At 35.6% G+C, this 20,428-nt stretch overlaps 2 protein-coding genes and 1 long non-coding RNA gene across 3 annotated transcripts; 2 read left to right on the top strand and 1 right to left on the bottom strand.

The window, feature by feature from the left end:
- The first annotated feature begins 8,746 nt into the window (after positions 1-8,746).
- Positions 8,747-10,070, top strand: LOC110920037. Its single transcript, XM_022164276.1, has 3 exons — positions 8,747-8,933; positions 9,004-9,207; positions 9,283-10,070. Exons 1-3 carry the CDS (start codon positions 8,747-8,749, stop codon positions 10,068-10,070), a joined length of 1,179 nt encoding a protein of 392 aa, XP_022019968.1.
- Positions 10,071-12,963: 2,893 nt separating this feature from the next.
- On the bottom strand, positions 12,964-18,451 carry LOC110917362 (lysophospholipid acyltransferase LPEAT2). Its single transcript, XM_022161928.2, has 14 exons — positions 17,694-18,451; positions 17,419-17,599; positions 17,246-17,305; positions 16,091-16,254; positions 15,943-16,006; positions 15,791-15,859; positions 15,598-15,693; positions 15,481-15,525; positions 15,271-15,341; positions 14,425-14,491; positions 14,231-14,281; positions 14,032-14,142; positions 13,398-13,445; positions 12,964-13,316 (listed from the first exon to the last, which is right to left on the bottom strand). Exons 1-14 carry the CDS (start codon positions 18,161-18,163, stop codon positions 13,143-13,145), a joined length of 1,671 nt encoding a protein of 556 aa, XP_022017620.1. The 5' UTR covers positions 18,164-18,451; the 3' UTR covers positions 12,964-13,142.
- LOC118487967 lies at positions 16,474-17,122 on the top strand. Its single transcript, XR_004883029.1, has 2 exons — positions 16,474-16,599; positions 17,007-17,122. It is a non-coding gene; the product is annotated as an uncharacterized LOC118487967 (long non-coding RNA).
- Positions 18,452-20,428: the final 1,977 nt, after the last annotated feature.

Genomic DNA, 20,428 nt, shown 5'->3' with positions numbered 1-20,428 from the left:
TACAAAAATAAAAACAAACTCTTCATTATCTGGATAATCAAATATACCTTCTTATAACTCTTAGGTGGTATTTATTTTTCTAAAAAAAGATTTGCGCGGACTCTTCTGTATGCGTCGCGCAGACCACATGGAGACATTGCTATCTGCAGAATGTTGGTATTTCCAAATGTGTTTTATTAAAGAACGTCTACGCGAGCTTTTCTTGGTGCAGACTTGACTCAGCCACTTATAAGTTCTTCTAAGGTCTGCAGATGGTAAAACACCACCACCACCACCGTCAACCACCCACCACCTTCCATCTTAACCACTACCGTCCGCCACCCACCACCGTCCATCACCACCACCACCGTCCACCACCCACCATCACCAGTTTATTTTAGAAGTTTACGTATGTTAAAAAAACAAACAGTTTTCTTCTTGCAAAATGTAAAGGTTTGATCCACCTCTTCTTTTACAGATGTCTACAGATGTGGTCCACAGACTACATGCATTTTATCTCTTAAAAAACAAACATCACCTTAATCTCTAACATATATGAGTTCAGATTTAACTCAATTTCTTTTTTATTCACCTTAATATATATTTATTCGCCGTTGATCTAAGACATATGACCTTATATCTAACTAAGAATTTTTAGACGACCTCAAAACTGTCAATTTAAGAGGAGGTTCAAATATTAACTATATGCAATAATTTAAAGGTGTGATAAAATATATTTAGAAAATAAATGGCATCGAGGTTTTACTATTCAAAATGTATGTATATATTATGTAACTAGCTTAGAACCCCGTGTTTTACACGAATTGCATAAATTTAATTTTTTAGGGTGTAAGGTGGGCATGTTTAATGAGATTAGGCAAACTTCCCCCCATCCAGTCGTATTGTGTCATGTCAGTTTCCCTCTTATCCTTCGTTCTTACCCAAAAAACATAAGGGGTGCATGTCTAAAATGAGATTAGGCAAACTTATTTAAAAAAAAACAAAACAGTGATTGATTGAGAAGTAGTGGGCCCCACCTTTATTCCCTCTCCTCATCTTTGCCGCATGCGGCATAGTTTCCCCGAAATTACCTTTATCGATCGGCAAGTTGATGTTGGCGGTGGTCATGCCGTGCGGCAAGGGGGTTGCCTAACCCACCCCGCACACCTTTATAATAAGCAATATAGTTATATCTTTAAAATACCTCGTATATTGCACGAGTAAAATAAATACAATGTAATTGATTAACACATATGGTTGTCAAGATATATATTTAAATGATAAATTCGATATACTATTTACTTATTAAAATTTTAGTTTGTTTTTTATTTATTATTAGGTTAGAAACATGTGTATTACACGTGATAGAATAGAAAAATGAAATATTAGATGATAACTAATAAGCGGAAAAAATAAATAAATAAGAGAGATTCATGAAGTTGGTGACTTAATATAATTTTCTTTTTCTGTATCCTATTAAATATTAAATAATAATAGTATTAAATAAATAATTTAACAAATTCTAATTTAAATGAGAATAAACATCATATATTTGCCTCGTTCTACAAAGAAAGAAAAAAAGAAAATTTTTTCTATCTCCTGCATAGAAGGAGAAAATACAAATTATATATATTATTATTAATTTAAAGTTTGATAAAAAGTGATTATCATTATCTAAATTATATTTAGTTAAACGATTGTTTAATAAGAAAAGAAATTAAAAATAAGATAAGGAAATTATTAATTCAAAGTTTGATAAAAAATATTATCCTTATCTAAATTATATTTAATTAAACTATTATTTTTTTGAATGGCCAAGAAATCAATTCTGAGCACTTTTGGGGCACCCACTGGACAAACGGAGTACTCCGAGAGTAACCCGAGTCTTCCACCACCAATTTCGGGAAAAACCCGGTAACCCACCCGCCCGTAGACACGACGGTAAAATTACCGGTAAAATCCGTTTGGCTCAAGGATCGAATTCAGGTTTCACTTAGTCTCTTATCACTGTACACCAGTGTCTCACTCCTTTTTTTTTTTTTTGACACCAAATAAGAATTAAACTTAAGTCTTTAAAGAACTCAAATCCTTCTATTACTTAGTTAGAGGTCATAAAGAATTTTCATTTGTTACTATAGAAATATTGAAGATCAAGAAGACAGATTTTATATTCTCTTAAGGTGTGGTTTGGAACACCTTTCTTAATTGTTCCCTTGTACAATTCCACTCATGCTCATTCCTTTTATGGCAACTTATTTGGGAGAATTATGTAATGGGATTAACAATTAATAATTTTAACCAATACCATTTCCTTTTATGGAAACTTATTTGGGAGAATTATGTCATGGGATTAATAATTAATAATTTTAACCAATAACCAATAAAGGTTTAGGTACCTTTATGATTTGATTTGGCATTGCTACTTTATTAATTAAATATTAAGAGTTAATAATAATGATAAAATCAAAGAATATTTAGCCCAAGTTCAATGTATTCATATTACACATATTTGTGGCAACCACTGATGGACAATAAAAGTTATTGACTTTTCTAAAAAACGTAATCATTTTAAAATATAATACAGAAAAATATTGTTGTATATAACTACAAACAAAGAATATGATACCTTTGGTTAACAAATCATTATGGTTTGAGACTGGTGTGTTGATTAAACACATACCACAATCATTAAATATTGTATGAATTAAGAGTATTCATGCACTCAGGGAGGACGGGGTGTCTTCGGGGACTCTCCTCGGGGATCCCTTTTGCCGATTAGGTGGGTACCGCCGTTAAGGCGGGGGAGTGAATCGGGGAAGAGAGAGGTAGGCAAAGGGGTGGCGGCTCACCGAAGGAGAGAGGGGAAAGGTGGTGGGGCCAGCCCACTTTCAACCAATCAAATGCTTTCCTTTTTTTTTTTTTTTTTTAAAAAAAAAAAAACCCAATTCACCTAATAGGGGAGTGGCGCCATCAAATGGGGGTGTTAGGGGAGTTTAAGAGGGGAGTTGACGTGGCACACGGGGATTGGTTTGACGTAAGAGAGGGGACTCACCTATTAGGTGAGCACCCCCTTCACCCTCATAAAGTATAAGAGATTGTCTTGATGATCATTCAAACCGTTTCTCGTCATCCGGAGTTTAAAGTTAAGAGTTATAAGTTACAACTATATCAATCCCCGGCGGACATTCTAGTGGTAAGGGGTCTCCCCTCTATCTAAGAGGTAGATAGTTCAAAACCTACAATGCGCAGACATAGGTGGTAAATAGAAGTAGAGTAGGCTTATGAGCCGTTCTAAATAAACATTATCATCTATCAAGAAAACACAAAACTTGCCATATATAAAGTTGGGGAATTCAAATATTCAATGTAGCTATTATATCACAAAAAAAGGTTTAATGAGATACCAAAGACAGTGTGTGATAACAAGTTATGACTCATAACTTGAGTATTATAAAGAGATTTTCATATACTTTTGACAATTTTACAACGTGACAACATTAACTTATAAGATTAATAATTTTGAATAAGAATCGGATTTGTGAACGTATATTGCATAACTAAAAATATATATATTCATATAAAAACGTGTAAAGTTGCAAGTTGCGAAAGATTTTACCCTTTTTATATAAAATACATTTATTCCAGCTGTAATAACAGATAAGATATTATTACTATATACATAAAGATTAAAGGGTTACCTAACTTGTTTTTTCAATATAACTCATAGATCTTGTGTTGATATCAAAACTTGGATTTTAAGGGGGACCATTAGGCGTGCAATACAATTATTCCATAAATAATTAAGGTTTTGATCCTTTAAATTTGATTAAGATGTGGTCCTTGAATTTGATCCTTTAAATTTGATTAAGATGTGGTCCTTGGATCCTTGAATAGAGTGGAAAATTTGAATTCAAATTCTTGTTTTTTTAAATAAATTTTATTTTATCCCCCCAATTTTTCTAGATATTCGATTCCAAAAAAATCCTCCAATAGTTTTTTTATCATGTTTCTCTCATATTTTATATTTAGTTTGCTAGAAAAAGCCCATTCTTGATTTGGAGAAAAGGTAAGATCTTTCACTTTTTTAATTTTAATAAATGACCCTTAATAGAAAGTAAGTATGAGGTGTTGTATATAGCCCTTAATTTTATATTTTGACATTTTTAAGTAATTAAAAATATAAACAATATCGATGTCCATTTATTTTTTTTTAATGAGGTGGTGATTATTTGTTGTTTAGCCCAATTCGAAGTGCTATGATAGTATATGGCAAAGAACCAGAATCTAAGTATGTTGGGCTTGAGATGGCCCAAAACCAAGGGTGTGTGAGATTTTATTAATTAATGGTATACTATAAATTTATAAAAATCTACATTTTTTATTGAAATTAATCTAAACAAATAATTTGAATATTCAAGCAAATAAATTTTAAACATGGTTTTATATTAAATTATCTAATTATGTTTAATATATCATTGATTACATATTTTGTTTCAGAACAAACTATATATCTGTTTGAACGGCTCATTGAGTCGATAAAGTTGGTCTACTATAACTTCCTTGGTGTTTAAACCGCACGGAACCATGTTCGTTCCATGGGCAGACCGTAGGATTCTATATGTTGTTCGTTTCGTTCAATGGTTGAGTTGAATCTTTCATGCTTCCCATTGATCCTATCTAAAATGATAATGTCTTTCATGCTTCCCATTGATTCTATCTAAAATGATAATAAGGTTAGTGAGATGTGTGGGTTTTCATTTGTTGTTTACTTGGTTGTAATATTTACTACAAATCTAAGTAGTTAATGCAGTAAAATATCGGATATCAGTCAAGGACCGATATTTGAGATAGCGGTTATTGTGGTGGGATATCGGTAATTTTAATATCATGCTTAATTTTATATGTATATAGCAATTTAACACTAACAATTCAGTATACTTTCCTACCATTAACAAATTAACCTTTTACAACTTGCAAAACACTAACAATTGTAAGCAAGTAGGAACTCACTAAGACTTAAAATACTAACATTTAACAATAACAACTAACAATTAAGACTTAAAATACTAATAACAGCAATAAGAAGAAAGACGAATGTTAGAAATAAGAAGAAAGGTACTGATATCGGAAAATCAGTGATATATTGGTCAAATATCGATCAAATATCAGTTAATATCGCTGATATATATCGGTACCAATATTCTAACCGATATTTTGCACCGTTATCTCGGTAGGAGCCGATAACCGATATATCACTGACATATCAGGATATGAAACACATAGCTACAAATACAATATTTGGTTATTAATCACGTGAAAATATCTAATAATGTTTTGTATAATGTTTCAATGTATGTAGGCAATTATTTGAAGAGTAAATTACAAGTTTTGTCCTTTATGTATGTCCCAAATTGCAGGTGCTGTCCTTTGTCTTTAAAATTGATGAGTTTTGTCCTTAATGTTTGCAAATCTTGCACGTTATGTCCTTTAGAGCAAACTCAGTTAGATTTTTTGGTTAAAACTGATCATGTGCATGGCACATGAGGCATTCTTGTCATTTGAGCTTTCCAGGGACTAGTTTGTAAATAACTTTTATTAAAGGGTCATTTTGTACAACTTGAAAACAAAACAATATATATATATATATATATATAAACAAAACATTATTAAATAACTTTTATCTCCTCTCTCTCTCTCTCTCAAGTCTCAAACAGATGCAGATGCAGGTGGTTGAGATGGTGAAGGCACGGCGGTGGTGAAGGCACGGCGGTGGTGGTGGGTACGGCGGTGGTGAAGGCACGGCGGTGGTGGTGGGTTAGGTGCACAGGGTAAATCGCTCCGTCTTCTCCGGCGACATCACATACTGAAGGTCCTCCGTCTTCTACTGCGGTGGTGATGGTGCTGTGGTGTTCTGACGATGGTCTGACTGGACTCTTCTCTCCCCCTCTCTCTCTCACCTGCCGCCACCACCATCCCGGCGATTAGCTCCTCCAGAGATTCCGGCGAATCGGTGGTGGGTGTTAGACGAATCGGTGGCGAAAGATACCCTGTACCTAACCCACAAGCACAGATTCTACTTCAAACAATCAGATCTAGGTTTACACAACTTCGAGTTTTTAGATAATTAATTCTAGTTCATCCGATTTGCTATGTAATATAATGAATTTAAACTTGAATCGGCTGATTTATTGTTGCTGAGCTTGCTTTCTTACTCGATTGATAACAGTTATTATGTTTATTGCCATTGGTCAATGTTTGTTGTTGATTATTTCAGGGGCGTTTTAGTTTACCTTATGGAACTAGTACATATCGGTTAGTGAGGAAAAGTATTGGCCTTAGCTTATTCTGGTACAACTGATGGTGGAGATGGTGGAGACGGTAGTGGGTGAAGGAGAGAGAGAGAGAATCGATGGTGGTGAGTGGGTTGTGTGGGTGATTTTGGTGTAGGTAAAGCTGTGGTAATGGTGGGGTTGCACTATTGAAGCGGTGGAGGTGGGTTATGCGGGATGGTGGTGGTGGTGGCGGCAGGTGGCGGTGAAGGGTGGTGGAGAAAGATACGGTATATTTACACTTATAATAATAATAATAATAATAATAATAATAAAACTAAAATTATTTTGTTTTATTTTTTAATAATACTAAGTAAACAGTGTAAAAAGACTAAAATACCCCTGGGTGACCAGATTTAACAAAAAAAAATTAACTGGGTTTGCCCTAAAGGACATAACGTGCAAGATTTGCAAACATTAAGGACAAAACTCATCAATTTTAAAGACAATGGACAGCGCCTGCAATTTGGGACATACATAAAGGACAAAACTTGTAATTTACTCTTATTTGAATATACTAACAATTAATGGATTCAACGTTGTTTGTTGTTTTATTATATATGCATACTAGGTTATGCCCCGTGTGTTACACGGGCTGATTAGTGAAAATGATATAATTTATTATTTGTAAATACTTATTATTTTTAATCTACTCTTGATAGTTTTGATTGAACATACATGATAAATTCATAGATTGTCATTAATAACATTGAATTTCGAGACAAATCTCTAATAACAATGAATTTCATGGGATAAACATCCTAAAATTATAAAATAAAAAAACAAAGTCATTAAAATTCACACCAACAAAACTTAGGAAAAGTTGAATTAAAGAAAGGAATATTGGATTTTAATAATCCCAACTATTCGCCGTTGGCCGCTAACAGTTCCAATTTCAAAAATGACCACTGGTCGTCCCAACTATTAACATATTGGCTTCCAATAGAGAACCTGACTTACAGAACCGTAACGTTGTTAGTCTTCGATCGCCGGAAAAACGTTTTTAGCCAGAAAAAGGTTCTGAAAGGTCCGATATAAGGTTATAAAAGGGTTTGGGACGAAAATGTTGAGTTTTCCGGCCAAAAACTTGAGTTTTTCGGACAAAAAGCAGTTTTCTAGCGATGAAAGAATTTACGACGACCTTAATAATTGGCCCTTTTAGTAGAAAAAGGTTCCTAGAATAAGTAATACGGTTACAAAGAGGTTTGAGACAAAAAAAAAATGAGTTTTCCGACCAAAAACGTTTTTTCGGCGATCGGAGACTAACGACGTTTGGGTTCTGTTAGTTAGGGTCCATTGGAGTTCAATATGTTAATAGTTGGGAGTGCCAGTGTGGTTACTTATTAAGTTGGGACTATTGGCGGTCAACGACGAATAGTTGTTATTATTGAAATCCAATATTCCCTAAAGAAACATGCAACTGTTTTGATTCTTTTTACTCACTTTTACTACTTTGTGTGCGTTAATTGAAAAGAAAAGTGTTGGTATCAATACATGCATCTCAATCCAATGGAAAATGTCCCCATTTTATTTCTTTTATTATATAACCTTGTGTAGTGTACGGGTTGAATAAATGTAATTTTATATACCAAATAATAAAAAGTTATATCTTTAAAAATCCTATGTATTATACAAGTTGAATAAATGTAATTTTGTATATCATTAAAAATCCCTTGTGTATTAATTTTTAAAAAGCCTCGTGTATTACACGGGTTGAATAAATGTAATTTTATATATGTTATTCTTTATTTGAATCTTATGAAAAAAATACCCAATTACAAAAAAAGTATATTAAACTGTTTTATTATTATAGTTTGTTTTATGCGATTAATAGAATAAATTGATTAAAATAATAAAAATTACAAAAAGTATATTAAACTGTTTTATTATTATAAGTTTGTTTTATGTGATCAATCTAGTTGTTTGGGGTAAAAGATAAAAAGATAAAATTTAGGGACTAAAATAATATATTTTTTATTTAAATCTTATTAACAAATATTATCAATATCTATTTATTTAGGCGGGAAAAAAATATTGAGATCACCTTATAGAGTGCCATGTGTCCCCAATATGATTTACTTTATTATATGTATAGATCACTTAGACTGAAGGGAGTGGGGCGACTCCCCCACCCGAGTCGCCTGGAACACCGGCCCCCTTGGCGTCTTGGGTGGCGTCCCCCTCCAGCCCGTCTCCAGCAGATCGCCCCAACTTTTTCATTTCCCATGCATATATCCGTTGGCAACGGATAGTTTGGCCCAAGTTTTTTTTTAAATACATCCCACCTTTATAAATAATACCACATATCAAACACATTTTTACCACAATCTTCTCTCAACTCATCAAAATTTGTACCAATCTTCTATCAACTCATCAAAATGTATCCCCACAACATCCCTCCTTTCAACCAAAAACAATCTTCCAATCCACAACCCGATATGGCGGACCCAAACATTTTAAATAACCCCGCTTTTTATGCTTATTTCAATAATATGCACGTTGCTAGCCCTACACCGCAAGTACACTACAACAATACGACGATACCGCAAAATATGGGGTTCACCACTTGGAACACACAACAACCCGGTGGTTTTCAAAACGTTGGAGGATCGAGACAACAAAATGGTATAAATTTTTTAGATATTTTTTTGTAAAGAATATGTTTTTTTTTTAACTTTGTTTGTATTCCATCTAGTGGTGGATTTAGATGACGAAGAAGTTCCGGAGACCCAGTTCCATGTCGGTCAAAATGATGTTGACCCTCAAAAAAAGAAACGTTCACACAAGAGGAAAACACCGGGTGAAGAACGCTTGAAAACCAAACCGATACCATGGACTTCCAACGAGGAAATGAGCTTGTCCAAGGCTTGGCTAGAAATAACCGAAGACCCGAGATGTAGTAAGTTGTCTTATAACTTATTGGTCTCGTATGTACAAAGTTTTCTATAGATAACTATTGTTTTGTTTTTTATAGGTAACTATCAAAAGGAAAAAACATATTGGTCTCGTATTTACAACGTTTTCCTCAAGTTGGAAGATCAAGAAGATGGATACCGTGATCCCGATGGTATTGGCGCGAAGTGGCGTAAAATGCGTCCTTTGATTCAAAGTTTCAACCAAATATACACTCGCCTAAGTAACTCGAGTGTGCGCCAAAGTGGTTCCGACGATGCGATGCTCCAAGCAAACGCCCAAAATGAATTCCGAGCCGAACACAAGAAGGCGTTTCCTTATCTTGCTATTTGGCAATTTTTAAGAACGAGTTCGAAATTTCACATAGTCATCGTCTTCGATCCATTTAAAACTCGTGGCCAACCGTCGGCTAAGCGGTCAAAAACCTCATCCTCAAACGACCATCAAAGTACCGGTTCGGACGCTCGGTACCAAATAAATCTCAACGACACTGAGGAAGATTTGGAAGAGCCACATGAAGAGGCCGATGCGTTTCAACCACCACAACGGCCGGTTGGCCGAGATAGGGCCAAAAAAGCCGCCCAACCGTCTTCTAGCGGTGTACGAATCGACTACACCGAAACGTTCGAAAAAGTGACCAATAAGTTAGACGGCTTGTTGCAAACGAGCCAACAACGGATCAACTTAAAAAAAGAACACGGGGACCGAAAGCTAAAGCTGAAAGAAAGTCGTCAAAAAGCAATTGATTTGCAAATATTAACATCCGACACGACAAACCTTACTGGAGCCGAGCTCGCTTTAGCCGAACAAATGAAGCAAGAAATTCGAGAAAAATATAACCTTTGTTGATTGTATTTTCTTATTTTTGTTGATGTATTTTTTTTTTTTTAGTTGATGTATTTTTTATTTTATTGAAGTAATTTTTTTTATTGAAGTATTAGTTTTTATTTACTTTGATCAATACTTTTATAAAAAATAGGACTTTTTTTATATCTTTTACATAAAAAAGACAAAATAAATCAATCCACGTGTCGCAAGACGCCCCACCCAGTAAGGTTACCCCACTCCCCCCTTTTTGGTCAAAATCCTCTAATATAACGTGGCGCCACGTGTCGCAAGACGCCCCATCAAAAGGATGCTCCACTCCCCTTAGTCTTAAGTACATAATGTATTACAATTTATATTGAGCTTGGTGTATCAACCATACCAATTTAATTTTAGCATTTGCTTATCCTTACCTGATAAAGAACTTTTTTTTGCAAAGAAATCCGACTTCAAATTTTAAATTGTGTATCAAAACTTTTATTTTTTGAGCAATATACAAATCAAAACTAAAAGATAAAAAAACTAGATTCTGTGATAATTGCTCGAAGATCAAAATTACTATGAACAGGGCCGGGCCGGGCCGCCGACAGAAGAAATCTTTTAGACATGGCTTAGCTCAAAATTTTAAATGCCGAAACATCTTTTTTAGCTTTATTTTTTTAAGTTTTTTGTTTACCATGTAACCAATGGTGTGGTGGTCCATTGGCAAATACAAAGTCTTTAAACACTTTGAGAGAGGAAGAGGTTTTGAATTCAAGTCCCACAGATAACAGGGAATAAAAGAAATTTGCCGTTCAAAAAAAAAAAATCAAACTAAAAACAAAAACATCAAAATTATCAAAACGACACCCTTAATAAATATGCATTAGTTTTAGGATTGCTCACGAGCCGAGCCGGACCGAGCGGACCTTTGCACGTGCGTGGCTTGTTTACAACCGAGCGAAATCCGAACGAGCATATTCGAGCGTACAATTTTTCGAGAGAGCGACGAGGGATTTGGACAACCATAGATTTAGAATGTTTCCTTCGATGTCTCCGCTATCGGGTCACGACTAAGGTCCAACTGTCCGAAGATGACACTAAGACTGAGGTCGAATTGTCTGAGGATGACGCTCTAGTTGAGGCGATAAATATACAACAAAAAACAATTGTCGCATTGTGGCGTATGACGAGAGCGAGAGACGATTGATGACAGACGACTGATGAGAGAAAGAAATCAAATACTGTCGCTTCACGACTTAGAGTTTTAGTTTTAAATTTAGTGTTAAATTTTCTATTGCTTTGATTAGCCTAGTATCTATAAATATAATTGTATATTTGCATACAGGCCAAATCTAATATAGCAACGGTGTGTATAAAATGTGAATATACATGTAATTAGTGTGTGCATATACAATTATATATATAATAAATTAATAAAAATTTATTGTGCCGAGCGGACCTTTGCTAGTGCTTGGCTCGTTTGCAAACCAAACCAAACTGAGCGAGCGACGAGCGACTTGCACAACCCTAGTTAGTTTAATCTATGGTTATGGAAACATATGATTGAAAGTTTGTTGGCAAATGTTGTTTTAGTGGATAGGAAAAAACATGGATGTGATAAGGTGGGGATGGAACGTGAATTCGTGATCCCAAACCACTCTAAGAAGGCCCGTGAATAAACACGTAAGATTTTAGAAACTTTGAGAAAGATATCGGTTCTCTGAACCGATGGCTAAAAGACCAACAATTGTAGGTACGGGATTTAAGCGGTTGGATAGTATCCAATCGAATAAGTTGGTTGAACGTTTTTCTAAATAGGAAGTCAAAGGGGCAGTGTGGGATTGTGGAGGTGATCGGGCGCCAGGGCCGGATGGGTTCTCGTTTAAGTTTATTAGAAAGTTTTGGGGAAAGCTTGAACCATATTTTTTGGCAATGATAAACCAGTTCCATTCCAAACCGTCAATTGGGGGAGGGTGCAATTCTTCTTTCATAGCTTTGATCCGTAAGATACGTGATCCAAGGAAGGTGAACGACTTTCGGCCAATTTCTCTTATTGGAGTGTTTTATAAGGTAATTGCTAAAATCCTAGCGGATCGTATTAAATGTGTGATCCCTAGTATTGTGGCACCAGTTCAACAGGCTTTCAATGAAGGTAGGTCTATCTTGGATGGACCTTTAATTGCGAGTGAAATGATTTGGTGGGCAAAAGCAAATAAGAAAGAGATGTTCATTTTCAAAGTGGATTTTGAAAAAGCATTTGATTCGGTAAACTGGAAGTTTTTGTTATCAAATTTGAAGGCAATGGATATTCCACTCCTTTGGAGAAAATGGATAGGGGCGTGTTTAAAGTCTAGTAGGGCATCTGTGTTAGTAAATGGGTCTCCTACGAAAGAAGTTCAATAAGAGGCCTACGTCAAGGGGATCCGTATCCCCATTTTTATTCATTCTAGCTATGGAGGCTCTAGATGTGATATTGCAAAAAGCTATGAATAATGGTACATTTACTGGCGTGAAGTTACACTTGTGTTATGCGGATGATGTGGTTTTTTTTTGGGAGAGTGGTCAAAACGAAACATAATGAACCTGAATCGAATCCTTAGATGCTTTTATCTTTGCTCGGGACTGAAGGTTAACTTACCAAAATCGAATCTCTTTGGTATTGGGGTCGGGTGGACATAGTGGAAGACATGGCAACTAGTATCAACTGTAAGGTGCGAACCCTTCCTTTTACGTTCTTAGGGATGCCGTTAGGAGCAAATATGAAGCGGGTGAAACATTGGTCTTGGGAATGGAGACGCGGGCCCAATAGTACTTTGAGTGGGCCCGATTCTCAGATTTAACTAACGAATTGACGGATTACATATGCAAAGCGGGAGAGGATCGATGGACATGGAAGAATCAACAAGAAGAAGGCTTCAAGGTGGCTGCAGTGAGGGAACAAAAAATATAATTTACTAAAACTCATTTAAATCTATATCTAAAGTTGGTCACATTGACATAGGTAAACCCAAATTATACCATTAGTTCAGGAGTAACTATAGCATAAATTCAGCCCCACAAAACCAACAAAATTACACAATGCACATATACCACTAAACCTTTGATCAAAATACATCACACCATATCCTCTAACAAACCCCCTGATGCATTCGGATCCGAGTCATTATGCAAGAAATGGGAAGAAAATAGTGCTACGAGCAACGGATTCCTTCTTAAGCAATTTACGAAATCGCCCTTGCTGATCCAACCATCCCCGTCTCCATCAAATAGAGTGAACAGTCCATGTACCTGCAATATCATCTTGTCACTCACCTCGTTATCGTTTCAGGGGTAATTTAGGTATTTGAATAGATCGTATTGACGACTCACCTCATCATCGCTCAAGCTTCCCATAGCCGGCATCAACGAAGCACCAAGCTGTGACGAATTCAAGAAAATAGTTACTCATTAAATTAAACATTAAAGATGGCTAATTTGGGTAAAAGGTCAAAACGGGAAATTCTTTTTATAAATGATTTGTTTTTCGAATATGATTTTATAATGATGATCAAATATAATTAACAAAAGGGTTAACTGCCAAATTTGTACCATTTTCGTCCCCAACATTTTTTAAACATGCCAATTCCGTCAAAAAACTTAACGTCTATTAAAACCTGTCGTTCAGCGGTCCACACTGCTGAACAGGTACCATTAATAAGGTTTAAAAAGGGGGGAAATAAAAGAAAAATGGAAAATTACGGTTTTACCCTTCATTAAACAAACGTTAGTTTTTTGGACGGAAGCATATTTCAAGAATGTCAAGGGATACAAATTTGAAATTTGGCCTAGAACGGCATAATTGGACAAACCAAAGGGCAAAAAAAGCAGTTGACTTTTAACAAAATCACCTGTTTGACTTAGATATAAAACAAAACTAGAACTCATCTTATCTACTTATAAGTAAATTGGATTGAAATTGCCACCTCAGCATATTCCATGAAAAAAAAATAGAGAAAAAGATTACTTCTTGCATGGAAATGTAACAATCTTCATCAATGTCACTCTCAGAGAATGCTACTTCACAAGCTCGCCGGAACAATGGCTGATTGAGTACATGAGCAGATCCTACCAAGAACTGCATGATTCAAAATCTATAAGCCTCGAAGAAATAAATAATTTTGATGCAAATTACGATAATACCCTTTTAACTCGCACACGGTTACCTCTTTGAAGGTGACTTTCCCGCTCTTGCTCACATCAATGAACTCAAACATCTGTTATATATAAGTAAAATAATAATCTATAAGGGGCCCATGCAATTGTACAAAAGACAATCGGATCAAGATTTTTGTAAAGATGACAATGGCAATTACGTAATTATAGATTGTAACGATGCCCATATAAGGAAATTACTGACCTTATGAGAAAGATTGCAAGCCTTTAATCTTAAAACCCTCGAGAAATCTTGAAAATTAACGGTTCCACTGCGAATAAAATAGCAGTTAGAAACACGATTGTTGACATTACCCATTTTTTGTCAAGAATCTACCGATAGAATTTGCGCACTTGTGTTCTTATAAGGAATGTGGAAGTAGAGTTTTTGCAAAATAGAGATATAAATGTACATTGGCGTTCAACCGTTTGTTAAATATATAAATATCATCAATTAATAATAAGATAGGAAGATCTTGTCACGTGTAGAATGGATCATAAGGGGCAAATCGGTAATTCTGGAAAGAGAGGAGTTAAATGCCATTTTCGTCCCTGTGGTTTGGCCAGTTTTGCGACTTTCGTCCAACGGTTTGTTTTTCCGCATATGGATCCAAAAGGTTTGAAATCTTGCCATTTTCATCCGCTCGTTAACGCCATCCATTTTTCTCTGTTAAGTCAGGGGTATTTCCATCTTTTTTTGTTAACTTAAGGGGCAATTTGGTCTTTTTCACTTTATGCACAAGCATTTAGCATAAAGTACAAGTATTCAAAAGACTAAATTGTTATACAATAAAAATGCCCATGACGGCTGAATTAACGGAAAAAAATGGATGGAGTTAACGAGTCGGATGAAAATGGCAAAGATTTCAAACCTTTTGGATCCAGATGCGAAAAAACAAACCTTTGGACGAAAGGTGCAAAACTGGCCAAACCTCAGGGACGAAAATGGCATTTTACTCTTCTAGAAATTTTCAACATAAAACACCATAGATTTTGTTCTTTGTATAAAAAGTCATAAAGAAAAAAAAAAACAAAGAAACTAAAAACATACCTTGAGTCTGGATTCATGGCAAGAAATCTATCCAAGAAGTCTAAGGCGTCTGAAGAGCTCAAATGAAATAACTGAGCCCACAATAAACACAAAGTTTCATCTCGGTTAAAGTATAAAATAAACATTTCAATAAGTACTTTATTTTTCCATCCACAAAAAGAAAAGAAAAAATATGAAACATAACAAAACAAACTAAAGATAGAAACTCACTTGATGAATCTTCGCCATTTCAACCACAAAGAGCGATGGATTTTCCTTCAAATAGTAAAAAAAAAAACATATAAAAAAATTCTAAATTCTTGCATGCATGACAAAAAGCAGGTATACCTGCCCAGAATCAGCCGCCTTTGAAAGAATCATGTAATCGACAAACGAATGTGATGTTTGTACAACATTAAGAGCACGAGCCATTGCGCTACCCGTCTACATTAACGATTAAGCAAATATCTATCAACTCAAATTTATTATAAAAACCATATAACACTACAAAATATAAAATATAAATAAGTCATAAACTCACTTTCTCAGCGAAACGAATAGCGCTTTCCTTATGATGTTCTGAGGGTGAAACAACCGGGAGATATTCAATCTGATAAGTTCTAATAAAATGTTACGACCTTTTTTCTGTAATCAACCGAATAAAATCGTAAAGAGGCTGCTAAAGAAGCATACCTCCATGAAATTGTGAAACTGTGTGAACATTCTAAACATGAGTCTCCCCAAAGATATATGACCCCTATAACATAAAACGTAATATTAAAAAAACGAAACAAAAATGGTCAACATGATTTTGAGATTTTGTATTGGTTAAAGATCTTACCAGGATTGATCAAAATGTACGTGTGGATAACGAACCACCACCGGTTGAATAGGATAACCGGGAATAAACGCACCATGTTGGAAATTAATAAGCAGCCTTCCGTTGGTTGTAGTTCCCTCGGGAAATAAAAGTAGTCGAGGAAATCTGTCGCTGGAGGCCTTTCTCTGTATTCACATCCTTAAAGGCACATTTCTGTATCAAATTGCATATAATATATGGAACACAAAAAAAAAAAAAAAAACCTATTTTCCAAAGTATTTCACGGGGATTATACTTCGTTTTAGAACTAGTTGTCTTAAAGGGTGATTGGATTTGCAGTTAGGAATTGCTTTTACTATTTAAATAAACAGATTTTGGTTAAATAATCAGTTTTGGATAATCAGGTTGCTGCAACATAACTGAATATTCAAGGGTAAACTAAAATAATTTATTTACCCCTTTTTGGTTTAAATTCCATTGAACAAACCGTCTCTACTTTTTCAAAAAATGTTAAATTTTGACCATAAAGAGTAAATTACAAAAATCGTCCTGTATGTCACTTATTGCAAATTGTGCCCTTTGTCTTCAATAATTATAGAAAATGTACTCGATGTCTGCAAACTCTTGCAAGTTATGTCCTTTAGCCCTAACTCAGTTAATTTTGTGGTTAAATCTGACCAAATGAACCCTACATGAGGATATTTTTGTGGTTAAATCTGATCAAATGGACCCCACATGAGAGTAAAATGACCAAAATACCCTCATGTGGGGTCCATTTGGTCAGATTTAACCACAAAAAATTAACTGAGTTAAGGCTAAAGGACATAACTTGCAAGAGTTTGCAAACATCGAGTACGTTTTCTGTAATTATTGAAGATAAAAGACACAGTTTGCAATAAGTGACATACATAAAGGACGATTTTTGTAATTTACTCAGTTAAATTCTTAAACAGTCAGAATTTGTAAAACATTAAATGTCTGATTTTTTATATAATTTTCGCAATTAATCACTATCAAAACGCGCCCCAAACACACCCTAAATCTTAAAAGGCCCCATGTGTGTCATAAAAAAAACATGTGAATGGGGAAATAGTTTAAACTTTATGCAAGATACCAGTCTTAACAATGTTTAAAATTCAAATGACAAATGCATCAAGAAAAGATAACAAACGTTACCTTTATCTCGTTAACCGCATGCTTCCGAGATTGATGTGAAAACCGATTTACATATATTACCTATAAAAATAAGAAAACAGAATTACAAGTTTGCATCATTAAACATTCAGTATATTAATTAATAAAGGTACAAAGTACAAACAACCATATATAAAACACAAGTATGGACAAACCTGCATAGCTCTAATAATAGTACCAACAAAGGGCATGGAATCATGGGACTCAGATGCAACAATTGTTGGAAACAATTCATAAAAAAAGAATATCGGATCAATATACGACACATGATTAGATACAAGTATAGGCGCAATCTCCCTCGGCACTGGTTTCCCCTTTCGCTTTATCCAATGATACCTTCAAACAAAAATAGCTATGTCATCTAAAACATTCTTAAAAACAATCTTAAAACAAACACATAGGTTACAAAAAAAAGGTTAGCTAAACTTACCCAAATGAAAACAGAATCCCCCTAGTACACAATCTAGTAATCCACATAACCCTACATCTCCATTTAGGCATTGGATTCTGCTTATCTTTCCATCCATTCAAAGCAGATTTAGTAGCGACATAACCAATACACAAACACAATCCAAACAACACAAGCCTAACCAACGCTAAAGGCAGACAAACAACCACCTTAATCCACTCATAAACCCCTTCAATTCTGGGTGTATGATTCCTAAACGGATCCACTGTACTCGACCCAGGAACTTCAAACCCATTTGACCCAATAAACCCATAAGGGTTCTGATCAAAACCCACTTGGGAATTGTTCAGATTCCAACACTCATCGTTTGTATACGTTTCTTGATTATTATATGAAGATTCTTGAACACCCAGATGATCATCAACGGTTATAACAAGTTGGGGATTGGAATTTGAAGAAGAAATTAAAGGGGTTTTGAGATCTGCTGCCATTTTTGGAGTGAAAATTGGGGGTTTTGCAGTCAAAGGTCGAGACTTTATTGGGGAATTTAAAGATTGGTGGCCCTAAATTGTGGATTTTGACATTAGAGAGTGTTGTAAGTGAATTGAGGGTCGAGTAATCTGGACCATGAAATAAGGGGATTGCGTGGCTAGTATTATGATGTTACAATAAATTAGGACAATTTTATGGTGTCACCTGGATCTTAGATTTTGGTAAGTGGTGAACGCGTGATTGTTTTGTTTTGTACAGTGGAGCAATCATACACGAAAGATATGATCAAGGAGATTCATGTTTTTGTGTATGAATATAATAAAATAATAAAAAGTAAGATCAAGGAGGAATGCGCTGTTCAAAAAATAAAATATATGAAGTAAAAGATTGTTTGATATTTACTTTTCTGACTAATTCCGAATGACATACTTTATTGCTTCTCATTAAAGCGTGTCTCTTCAAGAACATTCTCTCATCACTATATTAAAATTCAGAAAAGAAAAAAATTGAAGTTAGTGATCGGATTTTTTTGGAACTGGCAAAACTTCTATATATTGATTTACAGCCCAACAAAAAACTAGAAATAAAGACAGGGAATAAAGCAAAACGCTAAAGGTTAACGGTACTGTAGGCGGTAACCCGGTATGGACCTGGGCCTGGTCTCGGCCTGTTCTCGGCCCAGATGCTGCGGATCAGTTTCAGCAATTAACGGTACTGTTGAGCAACATTTCCTTGTCTGCGGCTGCAGATTACTGGAAATGGAGGCATGAAGATGCTGGCGTTTTTTCTGTTGCTGGCATTAAAAAACTGTTATGTTCGGCTGGACGTGGCAGCCCCGGTGATGCATTCGAATGGAATAACTGGGTTCCAAAAAAGGTTAGCATAGTAGCTTGGCGGGCAGAAATGGAAAGGCTTCCTACTAAATGCGCGTTGGCAAGGAGAAATGTACCAGTTCAAGATCAAATGTGTGTTTTTTGTGGTGAGTACGGTGAGTCGAGCGATCATATTTTTGTTTCGTGCCATTTTGCACAAATGGTGTGGCAGAATTTGGCGGGTTGGTTTAAGCTACAACCGATTATTGCGTTTGGTATTAAGGACCTTCTCACACTACATGGACTCAGTTCGGGCTTGCGGAGAAGGAAAGTTATTCATGCCGTAGTATTGGTGGCTTTTTGGTGTATATGGAAACTGAGGAACGAGATAGTATTCAGACAGGCGGTCCCTAATCTCACGAGAACTCTTGATGAAATAAAGTCGGTGGCATACTTATGGATCAAAAATCGAGCTAAAGCACCAACCTTAACATGGGAAGATTGGAGTCGGTTTAATCTAGGACGTTTGTGATGTAGTAATGATATTGTGTTTTGGTTTGGTTTGATTGTGTAATGTAATTCGGTGTACATTTTTGGTGTGTAGCATCTTGCTACCGTTAATAAAAATTTTCTGTCGGCCGTTCAAAAAAAAAAGCAAAACGCTAAAAGGGTTGCAATAAGTCATAAACGTCAAAATCTATCTAGTGGTCCCATGTAGGGGATGGGATTTTTGCTCAATGACATATCCATACGAAAGCATCCTCCTTAATCGCGTCAACCGTTTTTCAAACCAGAATAAAAAAAAGTCCTCGAAGACCTTTTTATTCGCGCTATCCAAATCCTCCACACCATCACAATCGCAACAGTGTGAACAATCCTCTTCCAGCGTTGCGACCCCGCGCACGAGTGAAAGGCGTTAAAAATGGCAGCAAGCGAGTTAAGTTTGGGTCGATCGGCGCTTTTATCCACCTAAAAACCTGCCACCAAATGGCTTTTACAAAGAGACAATTAGCAAAAATATGGGCTGAGTCTTCATTCTCCAGGCCACAGCGATCGCAGAGAACATATGGCAGCGTTACACCTCTCGTCATGAGCCCTTGCTTCGACGCCACCCTGTTTTGTAATGCTCTCCAAACAAGGAAGTTTGCCTTCGAGGTAGCCCATCCATTCCATCTGAAATTGAGATTCTCTTCTGGTCCAAATATGGTACTAATAAGCTCTTTTCTAATACATTTAACCGAAAATTCGACCCCCACCTCATTCGCCCACGTCCACTTATCGTTCCCAAGTTTAAGGATCACTTGGTTCAGCAGCTGCATCAAATTTCTAATGCTGGAACGTTCTGAATCAGAGGATGAATTTTTTATCCACTCCCAGCCACAATTAATACCCACCCCCTCGAAAGAATATGATCATCCACCGTACCATTCTTGTTCTTTGCAATCCGATATA

The sequence above is a fragment of the Helianthus annuus genome, chromosome 16, assembly GCF_002127325.2.
Source record: "Helianthus annuus cultivar XRQ/B chromosome 16, HanXRQr2.0-SUNRISE, whole genome shotgun sequence".
Lineage (NCBI taxonomy): Eukaryota > Viridiplantae > Streptophyta > Magnoliopsida > Asterales > Asteraceae > Helianthus > Helianthus annuus.
The sequence above is the reverse complement of the archived record's forward strand: the minus strand, read 5'-3'. Positions and strand labels throughout refer to the sequence as shown.

What these genes read in the sequence shown, in the direction of transcription:
- LOC110920037 (XM_022164276.1), top strand. Translation starts at nt 8,747, where the DNA reads ATGGCGGACCCAAACATTTTAAATAACCCCGCTTTTTATGCTTATTTC. An exon ending in AGGATCGAGACAACAAAATG is followed by an intron (nt 8,934 to 9,003) that starts GTATAAATTTTT and finishes TATTCCATCTAG; the next exon opens with TGGTGGATTTAGATGACGAA. An exon ending in AACCGAAGACCCGAGATGTA is followed by an intron (nt 9,208 to 9,282) that starts GTAAGTTGTCTT and finishes TGTTTTTTATAG; the next exon opens with GTAACTATCAAAAGGAAAAA.
- LOC110917362 (XM_022161928.2), bottom strand. Translation starts at nt 18,163, where the DNA reads ATGGCAGCAGATCTCAAAACCCCTTTAATTTCTTCTTCAAATTCCAAT. An exon ending in CTTGCAATCTTTCTCATAAG is followed by an intron (nt 14,282 to 14,424) that starts GTCAGTAATTTC and finishes TATATATAACAG; the next exon opens with ATGTTTGAGTTCATTGATGT. An exon ending in GTTACATTTCCATGCAAGAA is followed by an intron (nt 13,446 to 14,031) that starts GTAATCTTTTTC and finishes AATTCGTCACAG; the next exon opens with CTTGGTGCTTCGTTGATGCC.